Below are 24417 nucleotides of genomic sequence, written 5' to 3' on the forward strand. Positions count from 1 at the left end.
CAAATCTCCTAAGAATGAAGGTCCTTTATGACCACATACACCGTGTTTTGATTCCATTTTTAAAATGTGAGTCATATAAAGCTGAACAGTCTGTTTTTTACATCTCTTCACAAGTTAAAGAACTAAAAAAAAAAAAAAAAAAAAAAAAACCTTCCATAGATTGCATCTATTTGTACCATCACAGACAAACCAAGGCAACTCTGTGATTTCTATTTGTCTTCTCTTTTCTTTGCCTTGTGGCAAGCCTACCCCAGCCAAAAGCAGAGATTCTGAATTGCCCAAGCATTGAGTACAAGCTGTACATGAACCAATGTCAGACAATGCCAAGCAAGGGGGCTTCAGATCTAGCATACAAATTTCAACAGCAGGGGCCTAAAAAGCAGGGATGGAAAACTGTGGTCTGGCATATTCTATTTGGCCAGGACAGCAAATTTTTAATTAAATCCCTTTAGGAATGCACCCCCACCCCCATACAAAGAAGGTACTTCATTATATAGGACAGTAAACCTCACCTGCACTATGGGCCTCTCAGATGATGCTTTGAAATGTGAATGCTGCATGAATTTCTCCACATCGGAGCTTTTCTCCATTCTGTTTCTTCACTCAGAATGCTCTTTCTACCCACCCAAGCCTATCCCTCTACTTGGCTAATTTCCACTTTTCAAAAGATCTCAAGAAGTCCTTTTCAATCTCCTCAAGTCCGAGTCAAGAGCTTAATCCTCTCTGGCCCAGACTCCCCTGCTATTTAGGCAGCTATATAATCAAACACCAGACTAATTCCTTTAGGGTGGGGACTATGCCTTGCTCATTTTGGTCTTTCCAGTGTGTTGCCCACAGCAGGTGGTAAACAAATATTTTCAGAATGAAGAAAGGGCAAGACCAGTATCAGCTCTGAAAATATTCACTTTTAATATCCTTGGAAGAAAATGCAGATGAATAATTAACTTGACAAAAAAAAGATCAGATCACACAGAAAGCAAGAGAATAAAGAAGCTTACTTATAAAAGCCACATCTGGTCACACAGGTATTTTCCAAAAGCTTGATGACCTACCACAGCGATATTTAACCACATCCATAGTTGCTACTGTGTGCCACTCTAAGAGAAACTGTGTATCTGTTCCTACATACATGCTTTCTGGATACCAACAACAAACACAAATATCAACATAATAAACTCAAATGAACAGAATAAACTCAAATGAACTCAAAAGAAAGAAGGATGGGAACTTGAGTCAGCTTCTTGGCAAAGACAGACATCTTCCCTTACATAAAACACTTACTTTAAAACAGAGCTAACCAGAAGTAATTAACTGCTCTCGACAGTATCTCAAATCACTTGCCATCAGTTTTACTCCTGTTTCCCTTTATGACTGGCCAGGCTGACTTCACTGAAGGTCAGAACTTACAGAGGGCCACCAGGGATATAATAGACCAGGTTACCAGTCGTGAGCAGAGAGGTCCAGTAAGCATCTTCTGTCAATTTTATCACCCTACCCATGGTCACGCTTACCAGAAATGAAGCCTCTGACGTGGGGAGAGGGGAGGAGAGGGTAAGATGTATGAAGAGAGTAACATGGAGACTTACATTACCATATATAAAATAGATAGCTACCAACTGTAAAATAGACAGGCAATGGGAATCTGCTGGATGTCTCAGGAAACTCAAATAGGGGCTCTGCATCAACCTAGAGGGGTGGGATGGGGTGGGGTGGGCTGGGGAGGGAGATGGGATGGAGGTTCAAAAGGGAGGGGATATATGTATACCTATGGCTGATTCATGTCGAGGTTTGACAGAAAACAACAAAATTCTGCAAAGCAATTATCCTTCTATTAAAAAATAATTTAAAAAAAAAAGAAAGACTCCTCTCCAGCTCCCTAGGTCAGGTATGTGTTTAAGGAGGGAGGAAACAGGCAAAGAGAACAGGTAAAGAAGATAATCCGGCAGCAGATGTGGCAGTCCTCGCCTCCAAGGCTTCAAGTTTGCCCAGAGGGAGCTGCCTCTGAAGGGTTCTATCCCAAACAGCCCACCACCCTTTTCTTGCCCCGAGCATCTTCAGCTATAAACCTAGTCCCCTTCACAGAGAAGGGGGCTTTCAGGGGCTTCCGATGTAGCTACTGAGACAGGTACATTCCTCTGTAATTATCGCCAAGACAGGAGTAAAAAGTCACTTACCTTCTGAAAAAAGTCTTCCCCACTTTTGCCTTTTCCTTCGGCAGCAGCTGTAAATAAAAATGTATACATTTAAAATAGTTTCGTTTTCCAACCTATGTATTCAAAACACTCTCAAGTATCAGGCACAAGAACACAGAGGTAAACAAGATGCCAGCCTCGCTCTCCCCAAGCTCAGTGCCTGTTCACAGGCCTCATCTGTGATATGAAATGGAAAATAAAACACTAGTCCCATCAATCAGACATCTTTAGATACCTTCGCACTCTGTTTTCTGTCTAAAACCCTCACAAGCCTCTATTTTCACACACAGATGAAAATAATCTTGTTTTTTTTTTTCATAGTTAAGGAGCTACCCATATGAACAAATGCAACTACCAATAGAATCATCTGTACTGCTGTGAGTACTTCCTGTCTGGAATCAGTTCCAAGCAAGAGATTGCCTTTTCAAGTGATGGCTCATCTGACAAGGCCTCCTCGGAGCTATTTCAGGTTTATGCTTTGCACTGATTATATAATCTACTTGGATTTCAGCTGGCATCATACATGACTTTAATTCACTCCTTTATTCACATTTACAAAGAGAGAGACAAAAGAACAAGAGAATTACAAAGTCATGGTCAAGGTCCCAGACAAAATTTCACCTGAGATTAATTTAAAGGTCATTGTATTTGAACATTTTTGTGTCTAAATGGTAGCCTACAAATAAAGGACAAGCCCAGTTTTATATGTGCAAAAGTTTTAAGGTCCTGTGGACGTTTTCTTTTTAATCTTCAGAGAGAGGAGAACAAAGACCTAATGGCATCTTGCTTGCAACAGCCCCGAATCACATCTTTCAGAATGTAAACACTAGGTCTCGGATGCAGGCAGGGGTGAAACAGTGGTTAACAGAAAAAGCCACCCCCTGGCCAGGACAGAGAAATGAGCTGGAGCAAGAACTTCTAAGTTGAAATCTGGAAGACTGGTACCCCAAACACCTAATGGGCAATACCATCAAGGGACCCTACCTCTGTGTGTGTGTGTGTGTGTGTGTGTGTGCACGCCTGTATGTCTGCATGTGTGTGTAACAAGTGCACTCGCTAAAGTTCCTGAAAACTCAAGAATTGTGGCCAGTCCATTAAGTAGAGAATTCAAAATTCAAAGAAATCCTCTCTGCCCCAGAAAAACAGTATTCAAGTCTAAATTCTTTTGTCACCAACTTTAATTTCACAGTTAAATGTAAGATATCTTCTACTATTTTGTAAAACTGTGTATTTTTATTGACATGTTTTCATCTAAAAAGCAGAGCACAGAGTACACATTTCTGTGATTTTCAAAGAGAGTTTGGGAAATGTATAAAACAAGAGCTAAAAAGAAATAATAAATTTAAAACTTATTCTAATATGTGGCGGCTAAATAGTCCCTCAAAGATGTCATGTTCTCATCCCTGGACTGTGAATAAGTCACCTTATATATGCTAAAGGGATTTTGTGGGTGTGATTAAATTAAGACCTTGAGATGGGAAGTATATCCTGAATTAGGCAGGTGGACCCACTGTAATCAGAAGGAGCCCTTTTAAGAAGGGAGAAGGAAGGTCAGAGTCCAAGAAGGCAATGTGACAACAGAATCAGAAGGAGAGAAGGGCATTGATTGCAAAGGAGAGAGTCAGAGCAGAGAAACTTACAGAGACGCTATACTGCTGGCTTTGAATGTGGAGGAGGGGCCACAAGCCAAGGAATACAGGCGCCCCCTAGAAGTTGGGAAAGGAAGGATCTGGATTTTCCCCTAGGGTCTTTGGAGGAAGTGCAGCCCTGACAATACCTTAGGATAGCCCAAATAAAACACATTTCTGACTTCTGACCACCGGCACTATAAGATAATAAATTTATCTGTTACAGCAGAAAAGGAAACAAACACGTAATTTCAATGCCATCTTAACTTCACTTTCTGCACAAACACATCATCAACAGGACAAACTGAGCGCAGACACTGATGTGAGCATCTGAATCACACATTTCCACAGATTTCATATTCTGGCTGCACCTTGTGGCATGTGGGGCCTTAGTTCCCTGACCAGAGACCTAACTGCAACCCTTGTACTGGAAGTGGGCAGTATTAACCACTGGACCAGCAGGGAAGTCACACAAATAAATTTTTTGCAGTTAACTCTACAAATTATGATTTTTTTCACTCTAACTAGGGAATATACCAATAGTGAATTCTTGAAAGAACATAAAGAAGCAATTTTGAACAAAAAAAAAAAAAAGAGAGAGAAAAGAAGGTGAACATGGTTGGTCCTATCCAGAGGGCCAGAAACATAGAAGATCGGCACCCAAACTTAATGACACAAATGCCCTGGGGACACTTCAACTCAGCTACCTCTTGGGCTGGCTTTATCTCTACAGCTAAAAATAGTTTAAAGTCACTCCTGCTCCATGATACAACTGTGTGGCAATGAAAACTGCATACCAAGCCACAAAGATTAGAAAAAAATTTTAGTGACATCAAGGGAACTCTTCTTTCAAAAAGAAATTTCACAATCAAAGGTATATTCAAAAGCCTATCGAGCAGGGCAGATAAAAGCTTTCACCCACAGGAGACTCCTTCACAACTTAAAATTCATCGGTTTAAATTTCATGATACAATGATGTTTTATTACAGAAACCAGAAACTTCCTTTAAGATACTTACTTTGCTCATGACAAACGCATTATGTCACAACCTTGAAATGCCCCTTCATGCCAAGTCCAGCTAAACAGACTTCACAGACCAGCCTTTCAATCCCTGGATGAATTAAAAGCCGGGGTAGGGGGAGGGGTGGAATTTCCTTAGTTACACACAAATTATAATTACGCTCCCACCAGGAAAACATCTAAAATTTAACCAGAAACCTGCACCTTTAACAACCTTATGATCTAAGGGGCAGCTGGAAATGGCACAATTGGTGCCATCAAAAATCTCTGGCTTTTTTCATTCCAGAATGTTTATGTACAAGAAACTCCAAATCTGAGCCTGAATTTCCCCTAAGTCCTACAACAGTCCACTTCCTAAGCCCACAAGGACCTGGGACAAGCCTCTGGTTGGACTCGTGGGTGGTCACGGTCTCTGGAACAAACCAAGGTGAGTCCCAGTCATCGGCCCTTTGCTGGGAGCATCCTTACCTCACCCCCAGGTTGCTGGGTCTCCTGCACTTTCACTGACTCCACACAAGCAAAGCTGCCAAGACCAGAGAAGTCAATCAAGGGAGAGCAACATTTCCCCCAAGTATTCTCTCCCCTCCCGATCCTTCTTTGCTCAAATTTGAGAATTCCATACTCTAAACTCCTCAGCATTAAAATAACAACTCCTCTTGAATAAACTGAGAGATTGAGAAGACGGAGGTTTGTGGAGTATTTTTAGGTATATAAGATGTTCTTTCTATACAAAGAAAGTTCACTCTTTCACTCCACAAGTACGTGAGTCTCATGCTGATGACACAACATAGGCCAGGCTCTGCCTTCATTCAGCTTACAACCTTGACCCATATAGTCAAAGCACCCGATGAGAGAGGTCCAAGACAAAACTAAAACTCAGTTCTAGGGACAAGGGTCCCAGAGCTCTTTTCACAGTCACCACTCCATCCAAATTAAACTTATTAGAAATCTTAGCTACTCTTATTCTGGACAATGCACTAAAAAGCTAGTCATTTCACTCTTAACACTAGGACTAGGTAGCTACTGTTAGGACTCAAAATTAAAGGGTTCTTCCAGGCAGACCACTTGAGAGCTAGGTTGCAAGAAAAAATAGGAGGTATGATAATATCTTGACGCAACGATTTTTTCGAGGGGAAAACATCTCCCTGTGAAATGAGCCAACCCAGACTTGATGTCATGGAGCTCTGTGACCTTTGAAAAGTCTGACTATATTCTGTGGTGCAACAGTTCTATCAAGCCTCACATTCTTATACACTGATACAGCCTCATCTTTTTCATTCACAGCAACACGAAAACACACGTAATGATTTAGCAGGCTTTTTCTAACAGTCCTTACAAAACAATTTCTGCGTGCCTGATGTTCCGAAAGTTAATCATTTGATGGTTAAAAAAACCTTTGGAATCTTCCTGCCAATGAAAGCAACTGTCTTTATTTTCATGACATAGAATTCCAGGAATAAATTACTTCACTACTACTGAAACAGGGCTTCATGGACTGTGCAGGTAGAGCATTTCACATTTTAAGCTGAACAATTCATTTTTTATGTTTATTATAATTTCTCCAATGTTTTGGCCTATTTTATTTCATATCTTTGCTTCGTAAGAAATATGGGATGGCAAAAGCCACAGCCAATAAAAACAGCAAAAGTTGAGACAGGTGTAAACTATTACAATCCCCCAAACTACAGGGAAAGTCTAGTTAATTACTGAATTAAAGGTGAGGGCTCGATTTTCAATTCTTCGCAGGGCATATGGAAACTTATTCAAATACCCTTTTCATTCTGAAACGCTTTTCCATAACATCTGATGCTTTATACAGCCAAATCTAAAAACATAAGGGCCAAGGGTCATGTATTTCATATTTAAAATACAGTATGGAATAAAGTAATGGGTTTTTTCACCTTTGTGGGATCTGAGCAAGAAAAGACCAAATTCAAATTACAAAAAAATAACTGAGAAATAATTCTTTAAATCTGTTAAGATTCAGGACATTCCCGCCCCGCTGTATTCCCCAGCTGTAGCAGATTTGCAACTAAGAAGGCTGCTGCATTTCAAGTTCACCTGAAAGACAACTATAACTGTTTAGCTAGTCTGATTCTCTTGCAAAAATATTTTACTAACAATTTTTAAAACATTCACTTACTGTGTCTATTTAATCCATATGCTGAAAGAACTATACCATATATTTTATTCCGATATTACTGTTTTCAGAAAACTTCCCTACTATTTGGCCGATTCTGCTGAAAGAGGAATCAGCAACAGATGTCCAAGATGAAGTTTCTATATACTCCCTTTTAAAAGGGAGTTTTAAAAGAACCTTTTAGAGAACCTTTTAAAGTTCTCTTTCAGTAAGAACTAAACCTTTCTCCAATGGGAATCTTTTAAAAATGCTTTTTTATTTGTGTGTTTGGCTGTGCCAGGTCTCAGCTGCAGCACACAGGATCTTAAGCTGCTGCATGGAGGATCTGCTTCCCTGACCAGGGATTGAACCCAGGCCCCATGCATTGGGAGTGCAGAGTCTTGGCCAATGGACAACCAAGGAAGTCTTTAGAGAACTTTTTATGTTCAATAACCATATCTAACAGTCTAGACTGGCATGCAAAGCTCTGACAACTGACTGAAGTAATAGCAGACATTAAGTCAATTTTTAAAGTTTCTTCAGTTCTCAAAGTCTCTCAAATACTCCAGCCAACTAAAGAACACCTCCCAGTTTAAACTCCAGCAGTAAGCAGTGTCATTTGAAGGTCGTATATCATAGTTAAGTGGAAGGATGTTCAGACCTCGTCTTTCCTAAAACCCCTTACCTGCTTCCTAAGTCCACTGAGAACAAATCAAATTCACTCACCCTGAAAAAAACAAAAAAATCATGTAGGCCTACCAAAAAAATTCAAGAAACAGCCAAAAATTAAAATAAATTTTATCTTAAGAGTGGCTGGGTATTTAAGAATGGTTTCTTCAGCTTTGGATTTATCCTTAAGATACTGTTTCATTATTGTAGTTTAAAAAAATTCCCATGTTCAAAAATGCAATAAATTGTTTAAGGGGACTGGGATTACAAAACAAGACATACAACATGGTCAGTTCTATACTTAAGTATACATGTATGCACACACATATAATGTATATGCTAGAGGGAAAGAAAAAAAGGAAAAACATCAAAATATGAACAAGTGCTATCTGAGTGGTTGAATTATTGGGTTATTTATCACTTCCTTCTTTGCATTTTTCAGAATGCCTTTAAATAGCTTGAATAAATAGGTTTCAATAGCCTTCAATTAGGGGGGGAAAAAATCAGGTTAACAGTCATTTGAACCCTTTTAGAGAGAACCAAGATTTTACCATCACTGGGGCCACATTTCCAGCCCAACATGTATAACAGAAGCTGATAAACATCTAAGTCAAATGTGCACATAAGCTACCTAAGGAGACAATGACTAACGGACTAAGGTAATAGGACAGTTAACAGCCCACAAAACCACGCCTGGCACTGAACATCACAGGCCTTAATTAACCTAGCACTTTCTAGACTGAAATACTGATTTACGTGCAACTGATTCTGAGTAAAAAAGTTTAAACAATGCCTAGAGTTCACAACTGAAAACACTTAAACAATCCAATATTTGGAAAACCTCTGAGTCACATCCAAATATAACAGCTAAACAAAAGACAGAAAGAGATCCTCTCTAAAATGCATGAACCAGGGGAGACCTTACTTACTATGTTTCTCATTTTATATATAAGTTATACTTTCAAAGAAGGCCATTTTTGGTGATGGAAGGTAACTAGAAGAAAAGGAAGGCCATTTTTTTTTGAAAGGGCACATCAAATGAAATGTGAGCTAAAACAGATAATACCTGTTATATTTATGCTATATTTAGATTTACCACATTCTAAAAGGGTTCAATGGCTAAGAGTTTTAAAGAAAAGAGATGGATAATCTATGATAACTGGGCTAAGAGCGCAGGCCATTACCTGAATGATACCTATACCAAAAATCCAAGACATCCATTGAGGCTATTTTTTTTCATTTCCCACCAAAGTTTCAACAGAACTAACAGGGATGCCGAATATTATGATGGGGGTGAGAAGTCCTTCTATCTCTTCTATTAATGGTGGGCCACTGATGCCTCTTTCAAGTTAATACCTGCTAGCTCAAACAATTGACTCCTTTGCAGACTACACATCTCAACATTCAGATTCCAGGGAACTTTTTTTTCACATTCAATCTCTCAGGGCAATAAAGCTCTGTCAATATTTCAGAGCCGAGGACAACCTAAGACAGTGGAGGCCCTGCCACACGCAGGGCAGTCTAGGAGTCTCAGACATAGGCCAGTGTTCTCTCATCTACGGGCTCTAGTTTCAGAAAGTATCTGTTGCCGTCAAACGTAAGAAAACAAATATTCACCAACATTTACATTATTCATTGCTTCAAACACACTTGAACTCTTCAAGAAACTTGGCTAAGAGTTTATTCAGACTTCAAATTTATTGGCCTGACAATGAAGACTTCCTTGAGGGCTGATGACCCTAACATACATCAATGGACTCTGAGTCCAGTTGATTAACAGAAACTTTGGTCTTATCAAATGTCTTTCATTCACACCCTATTCCTTCTTACATAAGCAATCTCTGAAGCATCATTTAGTTTGGCCTGTGGTCACAAACACTATTTGATGACTTGAGTATTTACACAATATTTTTTTTAAGCAACACTCTTCTAGCTTTATCAGACACTAAAGGATGTTCATGGCCTTTATACAGCTCACAAGGACTCTGCCACAGAGTTGTGCTATGGCTACTGAGTGCTTGAAATGTGGCTCGTCTGAACCCAGATGTGCTGAAAGAATTAAAAACACAGTGGGTTTCGAAGACAATGCAAAAGAAAGCAAAAACCTCATTAACTGATTATATGTTGAAAGTGTACCATATTTATACATTGGGTTAAAGGAAACAGTATTAAAATTTACTGCACTTGTTTTATTTTTCATGTCATTAGAAAATTCTACATTACACTGTGGTTCATATCCCATTTCCATGTCACAATGCTCCTACAGTGGATAATAACTCTGCTACTACCCACAGAGGATTAAAAAGACTCAAGCAGAGATCACAGTGACATGTCTGAAGGACCAAAAACAATGAATACTTCCAAACAGGAGGAGTCCTCAGCAGCTTGAAATCCAAGCTGTATCTGTCTTAATCCCCTAGGAACATTTTAAAGGAAAAAGCAAAAGGCTACCTGGTGTTGGTGGAGGTGGTGGGAGGGGTAAGGAATTAGAGCAGTTTGAATAAAATATGTAACATTAATAACCATTTCCTTAATGCCCAGCTTTGGCCCAACCCAAATCTATTTAAGAGTTTATGTAGATGGTTATTCCATCAATGAAGTTTATATTTCTTTTGTTTGTAGTAACATGGCAATGAGCACGCCAACTGGTTTTAAATCAGAACCAAATGTGTTTCAGGCATGTTAAAGTTCAGGTTATCTGCAGAAATCTGCGAGTGATCTATTTGCTATTCTCCCCTCCAAAATGGACACACGGGTGGAAGGGTATAAAGATGTGCTTCCTTTCACCAGGACTTCTTCAATTCATTTTAACTCTGGAAGACTCATTTATTGATTCATTTAGACAACAGTTATTTAGCACCTGAGGAATATACAGAGAGATCAAAATTATGGAGTCAGAGAAAACTGGGTTCACCTCCAGGTTCGCCGTTGACTGTAACTCCAAGTGACTTAGTCTCCCAAAGGCTCTATTTTCACCTTCAAAAATGTAAATACACACTCCATAAGAATTTTAAAAATGGTAACCTGCAACTCTGACCTCAAAGAACCTACATCTTACCTGTAAGTTCTTTGAGGTCAGTAATTTAAAATGACAAGAGTACTCTAAAAGGCTGGACATTATTTAGGAGTCATGGATTACAGGAATTCAAAGTATGGATGTAGTAGGGAGCTTGTGAACTGCCTGTTTAACATGGGAAAGGACTGAGACACATCTCACAAGGGGAAATGTGGAAAGTGAAATCTGGGCAGAGAAAACGCGGTAGATGCCCATGCCTGTTTCTCAAAAGCTTCAGTTTCCCTTGTATGTGCCTCAGAGCACTTAAAATAGAACCTCTGGGCTTCTCTAGGAGTCCAGTGGTTAGGACTCTGCACTTCCAATGGTAGGGATTCAATCCCTGGTCGGGGAACTAAGATCTCACATGCTGCACAGCATGGCCAAAAACTAATAATAACTAGAAGCAAGGCGTGGGGTTCTATTGTCCCACCTCCCCACAGTGGGAATCGGTGGCACCACACTAGGAATTTCGGGGACAACAGTGGCATTAAGGGAATGACTTACGGGGCAACAGACTTGAGGAGCCCTTTTGCTTTTAAGTCTTCTTGGCAGTACAGAATCCAATGGGAAGACAAACAGAAAAAGGTGAGACAGTGGAAAGGCAGTGTACAGACGACACCTGAGGCAGTCCAAAGAGAAGACAAGCCTTTGCACAAAACAGACAGATCTGAACATATCTGAAGGTCATTGAGAAAAACTCCACATACAGCAATATTGGTGATGCTCCATACCACTGCACTTAGGCACTAGATCCAGTGCTAAATGAGTGTCTAGCTGTCCACTCTTCTATGACTTTAGAACTTGTACCAACAGAATGTTGTTGACCTGCCACTCCTAACAACTATTATGCAAGACTGCAATCCTCACTGCAAGGAGAACTCCAGCTCTGGCAACGTACCCTCTCTACACTTTCACCTTCTCCACAAAATTAACCTGTTCCAGGCAGATTCTTTACCATCTGAGCCACTGGAGAAGCCCAGTGAACTATCACGTGGACAAGGAATTCACACGGCCTTTCCATAATCTTTTATGTGGTCAATACATTTAACTGCATCACAAAATTTATCTTGTTTCACCAGATGCTCCCACTGGCACAAAGAAGGGAGATCTACTGAAGCAAAAAAAAAAAAAAAGAAAAAACTGGACCAGGGCTTTCTCAGGTTCCAGGGGACTGTAGTTACAGCAACTTGGAAGACATATTGGAGGAGAAGAGTGCTCATGAAAAAAACTGCCCTCCGATCCCACAGAATCTTAATCACTGCGGTATCCTAGGAATACGCATTTTTATAAACATGCTGGATAATTCTCACATACAGTTAAGTCTCAAGCACTGTGACATTGCCAAAATTGTGCGGTGACGCCAGTGCTTTCCTTTCCAAACTATCAGTCAAACTGGTTTTCTATCATCCTAGCTCAGTTGCCCATGACCATCTACTGCACTTTTCACCTGAACCCCAGGACTACACAGAAATACAATTATTCTGAGGCAGGTAAAGGGTTTAAATCTGACAGCCTCAGTCACTCTTGGCACTGAGGCCATCCCAATGCTCTGAATGTTCATCATAATTCTTTACGGCCCAGAGAAATTTTCAGAACTCACTAACAGATGGTAGAAGTGGTCAAAGACTTAACTTTTATTATTAAAACTGCTTCCAGCCCTTTCAAAGCCTGCTCTACTCAAGGTCTGTTGAATGAACACTGCCTCACATTGCATCTCATTAGAAGAGATCTCTAGAGCTAATAATAATCAGCACATGTCCAGAGGCCTAAAGGACGTTTCCCCACACTCAAGAGGACCGGGTTATGATCTACAGGTTTATGAATGAGCTCAGAAATGCCAAAGCAAGACAGCAAAGGTAGACATTCAGAGAGGATCTGACCTACAGCCCCCACAGGTCCTGCTGCCACAGCCAGCTGCACACCTCCACCTTCTGTAAAACGTGGCTGTGTATAATTAAGTTACTACAGATCCCAGCATCCTCATTCCGAACACCTAGGAAAACATTTAAAGGAGCTCTTATTTCTTAAACTCAGCACTTTGCTGCTGATAAATCACCAGCGTGCTTTTAGGAAATTAAGCCGATCCCCTCCTCCCAAAACACTGGGTTTGAAAAAAGATTAAACTCTTTGAGGGCTAAGCCATCAATTCTCATCTCTGAAAAGAATCATTTGTTTTTGTTAAAACTGATCGAAATCTAACATCTGATTATAATTTGTTCCATTTAAAGGCCTTGGTCGGTTAACATTGAATTCATTTTTCATCAGTAGGCAGGAAACCACCTTTAAATGTGGTTTTCATCTCAAACAATGCTTGAGAGTAATTTTCAGGTAATAGTCTTTGGCCTTGGATAAAAGATATCATTATAACCGATATCATTACCTCTATTTCCTTTCCTAAAATATGTATGTATATTTATAATGCAAACATGGTGGTCATATTCTAACCCATAGCTTTATACTTCTTCCCAGAATTGTAACTTCGGTTAAGGATCACATTCTATCTCAATTAAAATGAATCTTCTGTAATAGCATCATGGGTCTGGATGTATTCATTTTCTTAAGCAGTTCTATCTTCTCAGGAGCTTTTGTACTCTATTTACTTTGGAGAGTTTAAACTCATTTTTCTCAAGTTCAAGTTCAAGGAACTAAATGTCTCACGCTTTGATTATTCACCAGTCTCAAAAAATACTCAAGCTTTTCCAGCGAGGCTCTGTCAAGCTCTGGGTGTTCATAGTTAAAAAGCACCTCTCCGGAAACAAAGTGTAAAATTCTCTAGATTATCTTTCTGATTTTGCTAAATCTGTTCAGGTGAATTTCAGAATGGTGTGAAAATAAACTCTTGATTACATAAGAGGTCAGATACAATACCTGAACCCATCCTCTTTTTAAATGGTGTATCTTCCCTGAGAATTTATAAAGATTTTATCTCAAGTAAAGGTTTTATAATTTATAAAACTATGTTACAATTACCACAAAATTCAGAAATACCGCAAGCACCAATAAGGATATAGTGCTTGCACAGTAAGTATAAATTCATGTAATCATCTTGGAAAATAACTGGGTTTACACAAAGAATAACTGTAATTCTATTTCTGGGAGACCAGGTCCTAAGAATACAATCCAAAACAGGAAATAAAGAGGAAAAACTATCAGCACAAATGAGTTCACTTTAGTAACATTTAAAATAAGCAAAAAGCATGGAGAAAGCAAGAGGAGAATTAAGAAAATTTAGACATAGGCACTTATTCAATTTTTTTAAAGTTATATGAAAAGATGGTTTTGATGATTTGCAAAAGATGAAGCAGTCAGGAAAAAGTGACTACAATAAACTATTCAGTAAAAAAATTAATAAGCATGATTTTTAAATGGATCACAAAACTGTATGTGAAATATGATTACAACTATTAAGTTAAATACTCTTTAAGTGAACGTGTTAGTCACTGGGTCACGTCTGACTCTTTGCAACCTCATGGACTGTAGCGGGGCAGGCTCCTCTGCCCATGGAATTCTCCAGGCAAGAATACTGGAGTGGGAAGTCATTTCCTTCTCTAAGGGATCTTCCTGATCCAGGGATCGAACCTGGGTCTTCTGCATTGCAGGCAGATTCTTTAGGGTCTGAGCCACCAGGGAAGCCCCAGTATTCGTTAAACATACACACAAAAACTAGGGACACTCATTAAAAGACCAAAATGTGTATGCCATGAAAGAATATGATTACTACATTATTTTGTAGTGTTGTAAACTGTTTTCATTTCCCAGTTTTTCTTGGGATACAGCTGCAGTACTCTGAAAATGACCCCCAAAAAGTATAGATGCACATATCCATAAAGGTAAACCACTTAAGAGTTTTTATCATAAATCGAATCATTTTTTAATTATCTCCCTTAAGAAAATAAGGACTTTATGAATTTGTATTTACTCATCTATCTAACTAAACCCAGTCAACTCTGGATTTCCAAAGGCTATTTTAAGATTAACAAAATCAAGAGGAGGGATGGATAAATTGGGAGATTGGGACTGACATATACACACTACTATATATATAAAATAGATAACTGATAAGAACCTACTGTATATCATAGGGAGCTCTACTCAATAATCTGTAAAAACCTAAACGAGAAAAGAATCTAAGAAAAGATGTAAGTAAAAGTGAATCACTTGGCTGTATACCTGAAACGAATCCAACATTGTAAATCAACTATACTCCAATTTTAAAAGAAAAAGAAAAAGGAAGGTTGAAGTTAAAACAAATGTGCAAAACAGTACAAAATCTACCCAAGGCAGGATGCTCACCTTCAAGTAAGTCGTGCCAAGCTCCTCCCACTGCTGTGAGGAAGAGACAGCCTCCACTTTCCCACTGCCTGGCCCTGATTCCATGTAGACTCTCCCCCAGTACAAGGCAGTCAGCTTAATTGTACCTACTCAGTGGCTATAAACAGAACATTACGGCTGCGGCACTTCCAAATAAGCACTTTACGAATGCAGTCAGGAGCCAACGAAATGAATTTCAAAAATGAGGTGCTATGTTACATGCCTGTCATAGCTGCAAGGGCTGCGAGTCAACTTCTCAAAATAGCGCTGCTGCTCACACCCCCAAAAACTCCCCCTCACACTCACAAGCAGAGACAATGAGGGTCAAGGGAAGAGCAGAGAGTTCACCTCTAGCATTGAAGAAAGAACATCTTGAGCTTCTGCGGATGTATCTTAAAGTAATTCACAAGCAATCTTGGCCCAAATTAAGTCCCAAAATGTAAGGAATCACAAAACAAGACACACAGGTGTTCCCTCCCACCCCTATTCTACTAGATTTTGCAAAAGGCGATTGTACTCTCATTGGCTCAAGTAAGATGTTGTCTGGAAGACACTCAAGTGGCTACAGTGGATGAAGAAATTCCCATCTGAAAAAAGGTCTCCTGGACTCACTACTGTCCTGCCTCTGAGATGGAGGGAAACTAGTCTCATATTTTTTTAAACGAATGCTCCTTGGGCAGGCAGTCCATATTGATCTGCTACTGTGTCCGTCCCTCATCAAGGTGGAGATGATGGAAAAGGAAGAGAACAGATAAGCTAAAGAAAATTTAGAAGCATTGTTTAAAATCATTTGAAGGACTTACAGTTTGGAAGAAAATCAACAGCAGACTATTCTCTAAAGATAGGGACTCAAAATCTAACTGCTCCCTACTTTATCCACTACCATCCTCCTCCCAAAGAAGAAAAATGAACAATGACAAGAGAGAGAGCAAAGAATATTATCCCGATTTGAACCCAAAACTAGGAGTCAGCCATACGTGGAATACTGCATGTATTTCGCATCATGACACCTGAAGAAAGGACTGTGTCTGGAGAAAGCCAATTCATAAAATGAACAAGATATTATTTATTAGAGGATATTTTTCCTCTCACAAAGTTTTCTGTGGAAACTTTCATTCTAGGAAGGAGAAATTGAGTGTACCACACAATTGATAACACTGTAAAAGGTATGAAGAGAGACAAAGGTCTGTCATATTCTGGGAAACACACTCTGTATTTTAGAAAAACAATCACCACCTCCTCCTCCTGAGAAACACTGCTAAGTGCTAGTTTATATGCGGTGAGCACCTAGGAAAATTGGTGGCGGAGCCTAGAAACAGAACCAGGAGCAAGAATAACTCCGAGCAATTCATGCACACCATGGTCCACCAGGAGGGCCTGTGTTTGGACAAGCTGAGTGTCCGCGGGGTTAAAGAGCACACAGCTCAACCCCTGAGGACACATCAGCCTTTCAGAGACAACTCTAGGTGCCTAACGTTCAGAACACGGGAACAATACCATCTTCTCGCTGCATCTTACGACCTCCCCACCGGTTCAGCTTCCCTTCCTGTTCTTTCCACTCAGCAACAAGGTGTAAAAGGAATCTGCTCCTCAGTCTCTTGACAAAAGAAAGTGAAAATGAAAGTGAAGTAGCTCAATCATGTCCTACTTTTTGTGACCCCCTGGACTATAGCCTACCACACTCCTCCTTCCATGGGATTCTCCAGGCAAGATTACTGGAGTGGGTTGCCATTTCCTTCTCCAGAGGATCTTCCTGACCCAGGGATCAAACCCAGCTTTCCCGCATTGTAGGCAGACACTTTACTATCTGAGCCACCAGGGAAGAGACCCTCAGGCCCCACCCACCCTGGGTTTAAGCCTTCCCAGCTTTTCTTAGGGCTTCCCAGGTGGTGCTAGTGGTAAAGAAACCTCTTGCCAATGCAGGAGACTTAAGAGACACGGGTTCAATCCCTGGGTTGGGAAGATCCCACGGAGAAGGGCATGGCAACCCACTCCAGTATTCTTGCCAGGAGAATCCCATGGACACAAACAGTCAGACACAACTGAAGCAACTTGGCACGCACACAGCATTTCTTATCTTCCTACGACTCAACAGCACCTAAAGCAATGTGAGGCAGCACATGTGTGTGTGGCAACTTCAGAGGACAGGATGTGAAACAGATGTGAACCTGGGAAATGCAGAGCCAAACGTGACGAATTCAAGCGTATTTCCCAAAGCCAGGGACAGGGAGTGTGCGTTTAGATCTTCGAAGGAAGACAGACGCACACCAGTAGAAAGGATTAGTAGACGGGAGAAGGAAAGCAAGCACTCATGGTCAAAGGTCAGTTTCTCAAAAGCAAAAAAAAGTAACATTTACTTGGCTGAGTCAGGTCTTGGCTGTGGCGGGCAGGATCTTCCTTGAGTCTTGCAGCACTGGACTTTCTAGTTGTGGCACATGGGCTGAGCTGCTCCAAGGCATGTGGGATCTTAGTTCCCTGACCAGGGATCGAGCTTGTGTCTCCTGCATTGCAAGGCAGGTTCTTGACCACTAACTAGGGAACTAGGGAAGCCCCACAAAATTCTTGTCTTTTTTCAAGTAAGGTATCTCCCACTGATTCCTCAACACGGGCATTGGTTCTACTCTGCTTCTGCATAAACTCATTTTATTTCCGTGGCTCATCCGGCAGGCAGTTGCCTTTTTCAAATGGATAATCTAAGACACCGACAAAATGACGAGGGACTGAGAACAATGGGAAGGACACGTAAATGCTCAGAGAAGGGAGTCACTTTTATTAGAGAAACTTGGAACACTTTCAGTTAGGCTGTAGATTTGCCATGAAAGGAGTTTTAAGTCTGGGTATAATTCCCAAGCCTCTCACTTTCACATAAGAGGGAAATAAACTCATTTCCCAAAGCATCCATCTTCGCGAGAAATTCAAGTACTGTAACTATCACAGCTTTCGTCAATGCACACGATGTTTCCTGGCAGCAACTGGAGCTGAAAGCAAAATTCTTTGATTAAAGAGAAGTTTTAAGAGATGCTCTACAACAGGGAGAGATTTGTTTTTAACAGACTTCCTTATAATGAGTCATTTCATAGATAGAAGGCTCAAGGATGAGAGCCAAGAAGCAGCAGACACAACTGCTCAGCACAAGCAGGCCGTTTACATCCAACCCGGTCAGAGACGTCAAAGTCCTGCTTCCAGCCAAGGCCAGGCTGAGCATCGCTAGGGCAAAGGATCAGCACTGCGTCCTTAGTCAGCAGCTCCCTAGTTTGGGAAACTGTGCATGAAAGATGAACTTCTCCTTAGTCCAAACAGCTCCAAACTCCTCTATGAGGAGCTTTCTGCTCCATGTGCAACTCTCTGACATCAAGCACAGCAGAGACAAGAGAGCGTACCACCCATCCACCCACTGGACTGATGCTTGCTTATTGGTAATTTCACAGGAATAAATAAACTTATACGTTCTCTAGAAATAATGGCCAACAGGCAAGGATGGAAACAAAAGCCGCACATGATGCTGTAATGAAAAGCTCATCACTGGTTCAACAGTGCACCCACTGGATGACTCTAAGCAAGATGACTTAATCTCGCTCATCTGAAAAGGGGGCAAAAACAGTCCTTGGTCCTATGTTTTTTTTAATTGGATTCTCCCAAGAAATAGACTCTGTGACAAGTATTTGAGTGAAAGTCATTAATGCAGGAACTGACCCCAGGGATCTCTGGAATGGAGGAGGGAAGGTAAAATAAGAGGTCAGCAAAGAGTCAGTGGTCCAGGTATGTGAGTGGGACCCCCTGCTGGCCTCAGGGCCAGTTCTGCAGGGGACCCCTCAGAGTTGCCTCTCGAGGGGCTCGGAAGTGGACACACACCCTCCCCCAGTTCTAGCCTGTCACTGCTAGAGGGCAGCTTCCGCTCCAAGCAAAGTCTTTGGGCTGTAGGGCCCTGAGGCATGAGTCACAGGCCAGACCCCTGTAACCAGCTCATCAATGGGTTCTAGCGCTGAAAGGCCAGGCTTCTAAGAAAACCATCAGACCCAGGCAAACAAAGACAACGGGCCACACGACCCGGTGCTAGGGTGGTGAGGGGCTGGGGCAGGGCACTGCCAGTGTATGCTCAGCCCTCCAGGGTCACGACGACCAGGGGTGCTCCTCCAGGCAGAGCGCTCAGCCCCGAGTGCAGCACTCAGAGCGGGATGACAGCTCTTCCTGTGTATTCAAAGCAGCCTAAGAGTGGGATCTGCTCTTCCATGCAGGACACACCCTCTGGGGCTGGGTCCACCCACACCACCGCTCAAGCTGCCGCTCCCGGTCAGCCCAGGGGGCTCCAGAATGGCACAAAGGAGAGCTTCCAATCGGAGAAATGCCTTCCTTTACCTGCTCTGTCACTGATTTGGAGCAGAGAAGCTCAGCTTGAAATTCAAGTTACACATAAAAGAGAACTGAAGGTATCAAAACAGAAGCTGCTCTCCTACTCAACCTCCACATCACTGAAACCCTCCCTGCCCTCCTGCAGTATGAAGCGACATGCACACCAGAGGACCCTCAACTCCCAAGGCTGACGAGACATCTCTGCTCCCCCGTCAGCCATGTCCTTTGTTTACCAAGAGTCGGCTGTATCTGTGCCCAAATGTCTGCCAAATAATCCTAAAAATCATGACCATTTCTAACCCTTCATATTCAGAAAAGGCCTTGGGCCCTACAACAAAAATAAGTAAATAGATATTTATATTTTAAGGCTATAATAAAATATTTATAATATGTGTTTATTTTTATGATCCCCCAATTTATCCACTGGAGAAGGTGATGGCACCCCACTCCAATACTCTTGCCTGGAAAATCCCATGGATGGAGGAGCCTGGTAGGCTGCAGTCCATGGGGTCGCTAAGAGTCGGACACGACTGAGCGACTTCACTTTCAGTTTTCACTTTCATGCGTTGGAGAAGGAAATGGCACCCCACTCCAGTGTTCTTGCCTGGAGAATCCCAGGGACGGGGGAGGCCGGTGGGCTGCTGTCTATGGGGTCGCACAGAGTCGGACACGACTGAAGCAACTTAGCAGCAGCAGCAGCAGCAATTTATCCACATTTGGTTTCAGTCACTTTGGAAAAGCACTTATATTGTTTTCAGCCACTCCTCTAGGTAGTATATGTGCAATGGCTAGGGTGTCTGTTCAAATATGTCTTCTCAAACAACCTAGAGAAAACTCCCCCCTGAAGATGGCAGAGAAGATGTCACTTTTGGTACCTTCCTGGCTAGTTATTAATGAAAAGGAACGATATACTTCCCACAAAACACAGAAAATGCAAACAATCCTATCTATTACTGCTAAACCTTAAACATGCTCCCAGATTTACTTAAGTCAGGAGCTGTATGAAGATTTAACTCTTAGAATGAAACAGAGCTTCTTAGCCACCCAAAACCTATTTATCTTAGTCTAACACTTTTTCTTACAAAATGACATTTCCATATACTATAGAACTTTGCATTGTAACTACATTAAAATGTTTACAACACAGAGGAACAGAACTAGTGATTGCAAGTTCAAAACCCCGAAGACAGTAAGGAGTTTCCAACAGCATTACCATCTGCATCCACAAACTTCATGATACTGACCTGAAATTTTGAATATGAAAAATAATTTTTCCAAGAGAGAAGGGGGGGCCAAAGGACGGAATTGGGAGTTTTGGTTTAGCAGATGCAAATTATTATATAGGGAATAAACAACAAGGTCCTATTGTACAGCAAGGAAATTATACTCAATATCCTGTGATAAACCATAATGAAAAAGAGTGCATGTGTATGTATAACCGAGTTGCTTTGCTGTACAGCAGACATTAACACAACATTATAATTCAACTACATACTTCAATAAAAATACATTTTAAAATAAACGAGAAAAAGATACAATAAAACATTTTCTCTCTGAAGCTTCTGGGCACAAGGCTCAGGAAACTTTACAACTGGACATCTGCGGCATACACCTGCTGTATTGTCTGAGAAAATTCAATTCTACCTAATAGGGCAGGAAATTCTGCTCAGCAACACAGGAAAATAGATGGAAAGATGAAACTCTTCAGATGTGCGAGGTAATGAGACATGACAAAGTAAACTGAACATGTATGTGTGAACACACAATGGGGTGGAAGGAACAAAAGACTCCTGAAATTCATGAAGCACTAATATTCATAAGGCCCTAAATCCGCAGGACTCATCTAAGGCACACTAAATATTCACGATGCACAAACGATCCACGAGCCACGGGGCACTCAATAGTCACGAGGGCTTAGTTAGGACAACAGGGTAACATTCTTTTGCACAAGACACACAAATAAAACCCAGAGCTGTGAGCTAAACCCAGGCTAACTGGCAGGTCCCTGTGTCTCTCCCACAGAGACGTGGGCAAACCTGACCCTGGCATAAGTTACATACGTTTGGTTGATCCCTGTTTGCTGAAGTCACACTCAACTGAGCGAACACACACACACACAGTTTCCAAATGCTATATACATGTTTATATGCAACTGCATGTTTCTAAGCCTCTATATGGGCTTTCCCAGGTGGCTCAGTGGTAAAGAATCTCCTGCCAATGCAGGAGCCCCAGGAAGCACGCTTTCAATCCCTGGGTGGGGAAGATCCCCTGGATGAGGACATGGCAACCCACTCCAGTACCCTTGCCTGGGAAATCCCATGAACAGAGGAGCCTAGTGGGCTACAGTCCATAGGGTCGCAATGAGTCAGACATGACTTATCGACTAAACAACTGAAGGAAAACCATCCAAATGAATGCTAGCAATATTGTGTATTTTGTATGTAGCATACCAACCCCTACCTTTCAGAACAAAAATTGTATATTTGCTAATACATAGGAACAATCCATCTGGACCACCTCTCTGAAAATATATTACCTGCCACATTGGAAGAACGAAGACTATTCTGCCTAGAGCTTTAATAATTAAATGAACTAGAGTTAATAATAATAAATTATTGGGAATACAGAATCATAGCTGATTTTTTTAAACTGGATTTTAAAATTACCCCAAAGAGTTATGTCATATGGTCCTCAATAGAAACAGACCAGACAACCTGATCCTTACTTGCTGTACAAAACACTCTTCAAAAAAAGGAAAAAAAAACTGCAATACTGCAATGCTATATAAATACATGACTCCCATCTTATTAAATATCGCACATTATTGATCTGGTTCACACAGCACTAAGTAGAATGAATTTCACACTTCATACTCTGCTTCTGTAACTCATTAACATTTGCCAAGTACAACTATAAATTAGACATCTAAGGTGCAGGAAATTAATAATTATACAGGTGAGTTTGCACAATGACTAGTTGTACTTTTTCTGAATTTGTATTAACTGAGTAAAACAGAAACAGTCATCTCTCGCCATCATGTCAGCCTTTGTTAAACTCTTTTGTACTCAAAAAAATGTTTACTTTGTCAGTAACTGCTAAGAAGACATTGAAATACACTAACTCACCCCAATGTGCCCAGGCGTTGACCATTTCTAGCACTGAAAAGTCCACCTCCTCAGATACCCCTTAGTACTAAACTAAGTGGAATGAACTAAGTCATCTCTGAGAAATAAACGAGAAGAAAAAAGAGATATGATTCTTATACCCATAAACCTCACTGCTCACTGGAGGAGAGAGAAATTAACTAACAATCACAAAGAGAATTTCCTGGTGCTCCCAGCGCATGGGGCCCAGGTTCGACCCCTGGTCAGGGAATTAGATTCCACACGCCACAAGACCTGGCGCAGCTAAATAAGTAATTTGTTAAAATCACAAAGAGAAATTATGTAACAGCATCACGGCCATGACCCTTGTATCATAAATCATGGCTAAGGCCCACACCACAGCACACGTTCAGGGAGCAGCCTGTGGAGCACCAGGTACTGTGGAAGCCCTCCTCCCAGATTTTACTAAGAGACACCAGGACCGGCCCTGACTCCACCTCCCATCATTTATTATCCATCCAGCCCCAGTCAATACGAAAGGGGACTGAGAATTCAGTGTAGGGTCACCTTTAGGGAAGAGTGGAACTCATGGGGGAAGAAGTGATTTCTTCCCATTCCTGATTCAAAAGCCAAAGGTGTAAAAAGAACAAGATTGAGACAAACACAGAAATGAGAAAGGAAAGTTGTAATGAATTGAAACATCATTCAGGAATATTTTATAGTTCACCTCACAGGGAAGAGAATTTCAATATAGCAGGGCTAAGAAGAGCTACTGAAAAATCATACGTGTACACATGTGTGGTGTGTATATGATGAATTTCATGTTTATGTTCAGAGTGGAGATATCCAAGTACTCTACAGTTAAAACTACAGAAGAAAGGGCCTTCCCTGGTGGTCCAGTGGTTGAGATTTGCCTTCCAGTGCTAGGGGTGCAGGTTCAGCTGCTGGTTGGGGAGCTGGGATCCCACATGCTTTGAGGCCAAAAGGCCAAAACATAAAACAGAAGCAATGTCGTAACAAATTCAATAAAGACTTTAAAAAACAATCCACTTCAAAAAAAAAAACCTTTCAAGAAAAAAATTGCAGAAGAAAAACTACAGGGAGGTCTGTGAACCCGCAGCTGGAATCCTTGACGAGCACAAGGAAGGTTTTCCATCAGGAAGGGTACTGATCAAAACTGAAGGATGAATGTGAGCTAACGAAGTAAAGATGAAGAATGATCAGAGAGATGGGAGACCTCCGTGGCAGACAGAGGAGTCCACAAAAAGGCCCTGAGGCAGAGTGGAAACTGGGAGGAGGACCACAGAGAATCCCAGGATCAGGAATGAGTGGTATGATCTTGAGGCCACATCACAGGCTTATTTTTACTCTGAGGCTTTGAAGAAGAGAAGTAACACTGGTATATTTATTTGCATTTTTTAAAGACCACTCTAGCTATAAAGTGTGACAAACATCTGCAGGAGGTCAAGAGAACATACCCAAAGGTTGTACACTTTAAAAATAATCCTGTTGCACAACCTCAATATATGCAGGTGTCCCTCGGTATCAACAAGGAGATTGCTTTCAAGACCCCTGAAGATATCAAAATCCAGATGCTCAAGCCCCTTATATAGAATGGCATAAGGGACTTCCCTGGTGGTCTAATGGTTAAGACTCTGCTCTTCTAATGTAGGGAGTACAGATATGATCTCTGGTCAGAGAACTAAGATTCCACATGCCTCATGGTGTGACAAAAAAGGTTCCTTTTTTACCTTTATTAAAAAAATAAATAAAATGGCATCGTGTTGCTTATAACCTACACACATCCTCCCATATATTTAAGTCATCTCTGCACTACTTATAATACCTAATACAACGTAAATGCTATGTAAGTAGTTGCCTGTGAGCTGCAAATTCAAGTTTTGCTCTGGAGAACTTCCTGGAATTATTTTTCAAATGTTTTCAATCTCCAGTAGGTTAAATCTGTGAT

The 24417-nt window shown here is 41.1% G+C and overlaps 1 protein-coding gene across 1 annotated transcript in view; it reads right to left on the minus strand.

Moving 5' to 3' along the window:
* Positions 1-24417, minus strand: part of BICC1 (BicC family RNA binding protein 1) — a 347766-nt gene that overhangs the window by 245829 nt on the left and 77520 nt on the right. The window contains exon 2 of the mRNA XM_052640473.1: positions 2175-2221. Coding sequence (XP_052496433.1) covers positions 2175-2221 — 47 coding nt within the window. The remainder of the gene's footprint in view (positions 1-2174; positions 2222-24417) is intronic.

The sequence above is a fragment of the Budorcas taxicolor genome, chromosome 5 (genome assembly GCF_023091745.1).
Source record: "Budorcas taxicolor isolate Tak-1 chromosome 5, Takin1.1, whole genome shotgun sequence".
Classification (NCBI taxonomy): Eukaryota; Metazoa; Chordata; class Mammalia; order Artiodactyla; family Bovidae; genus Budorcas; species Budorcas taxicolor.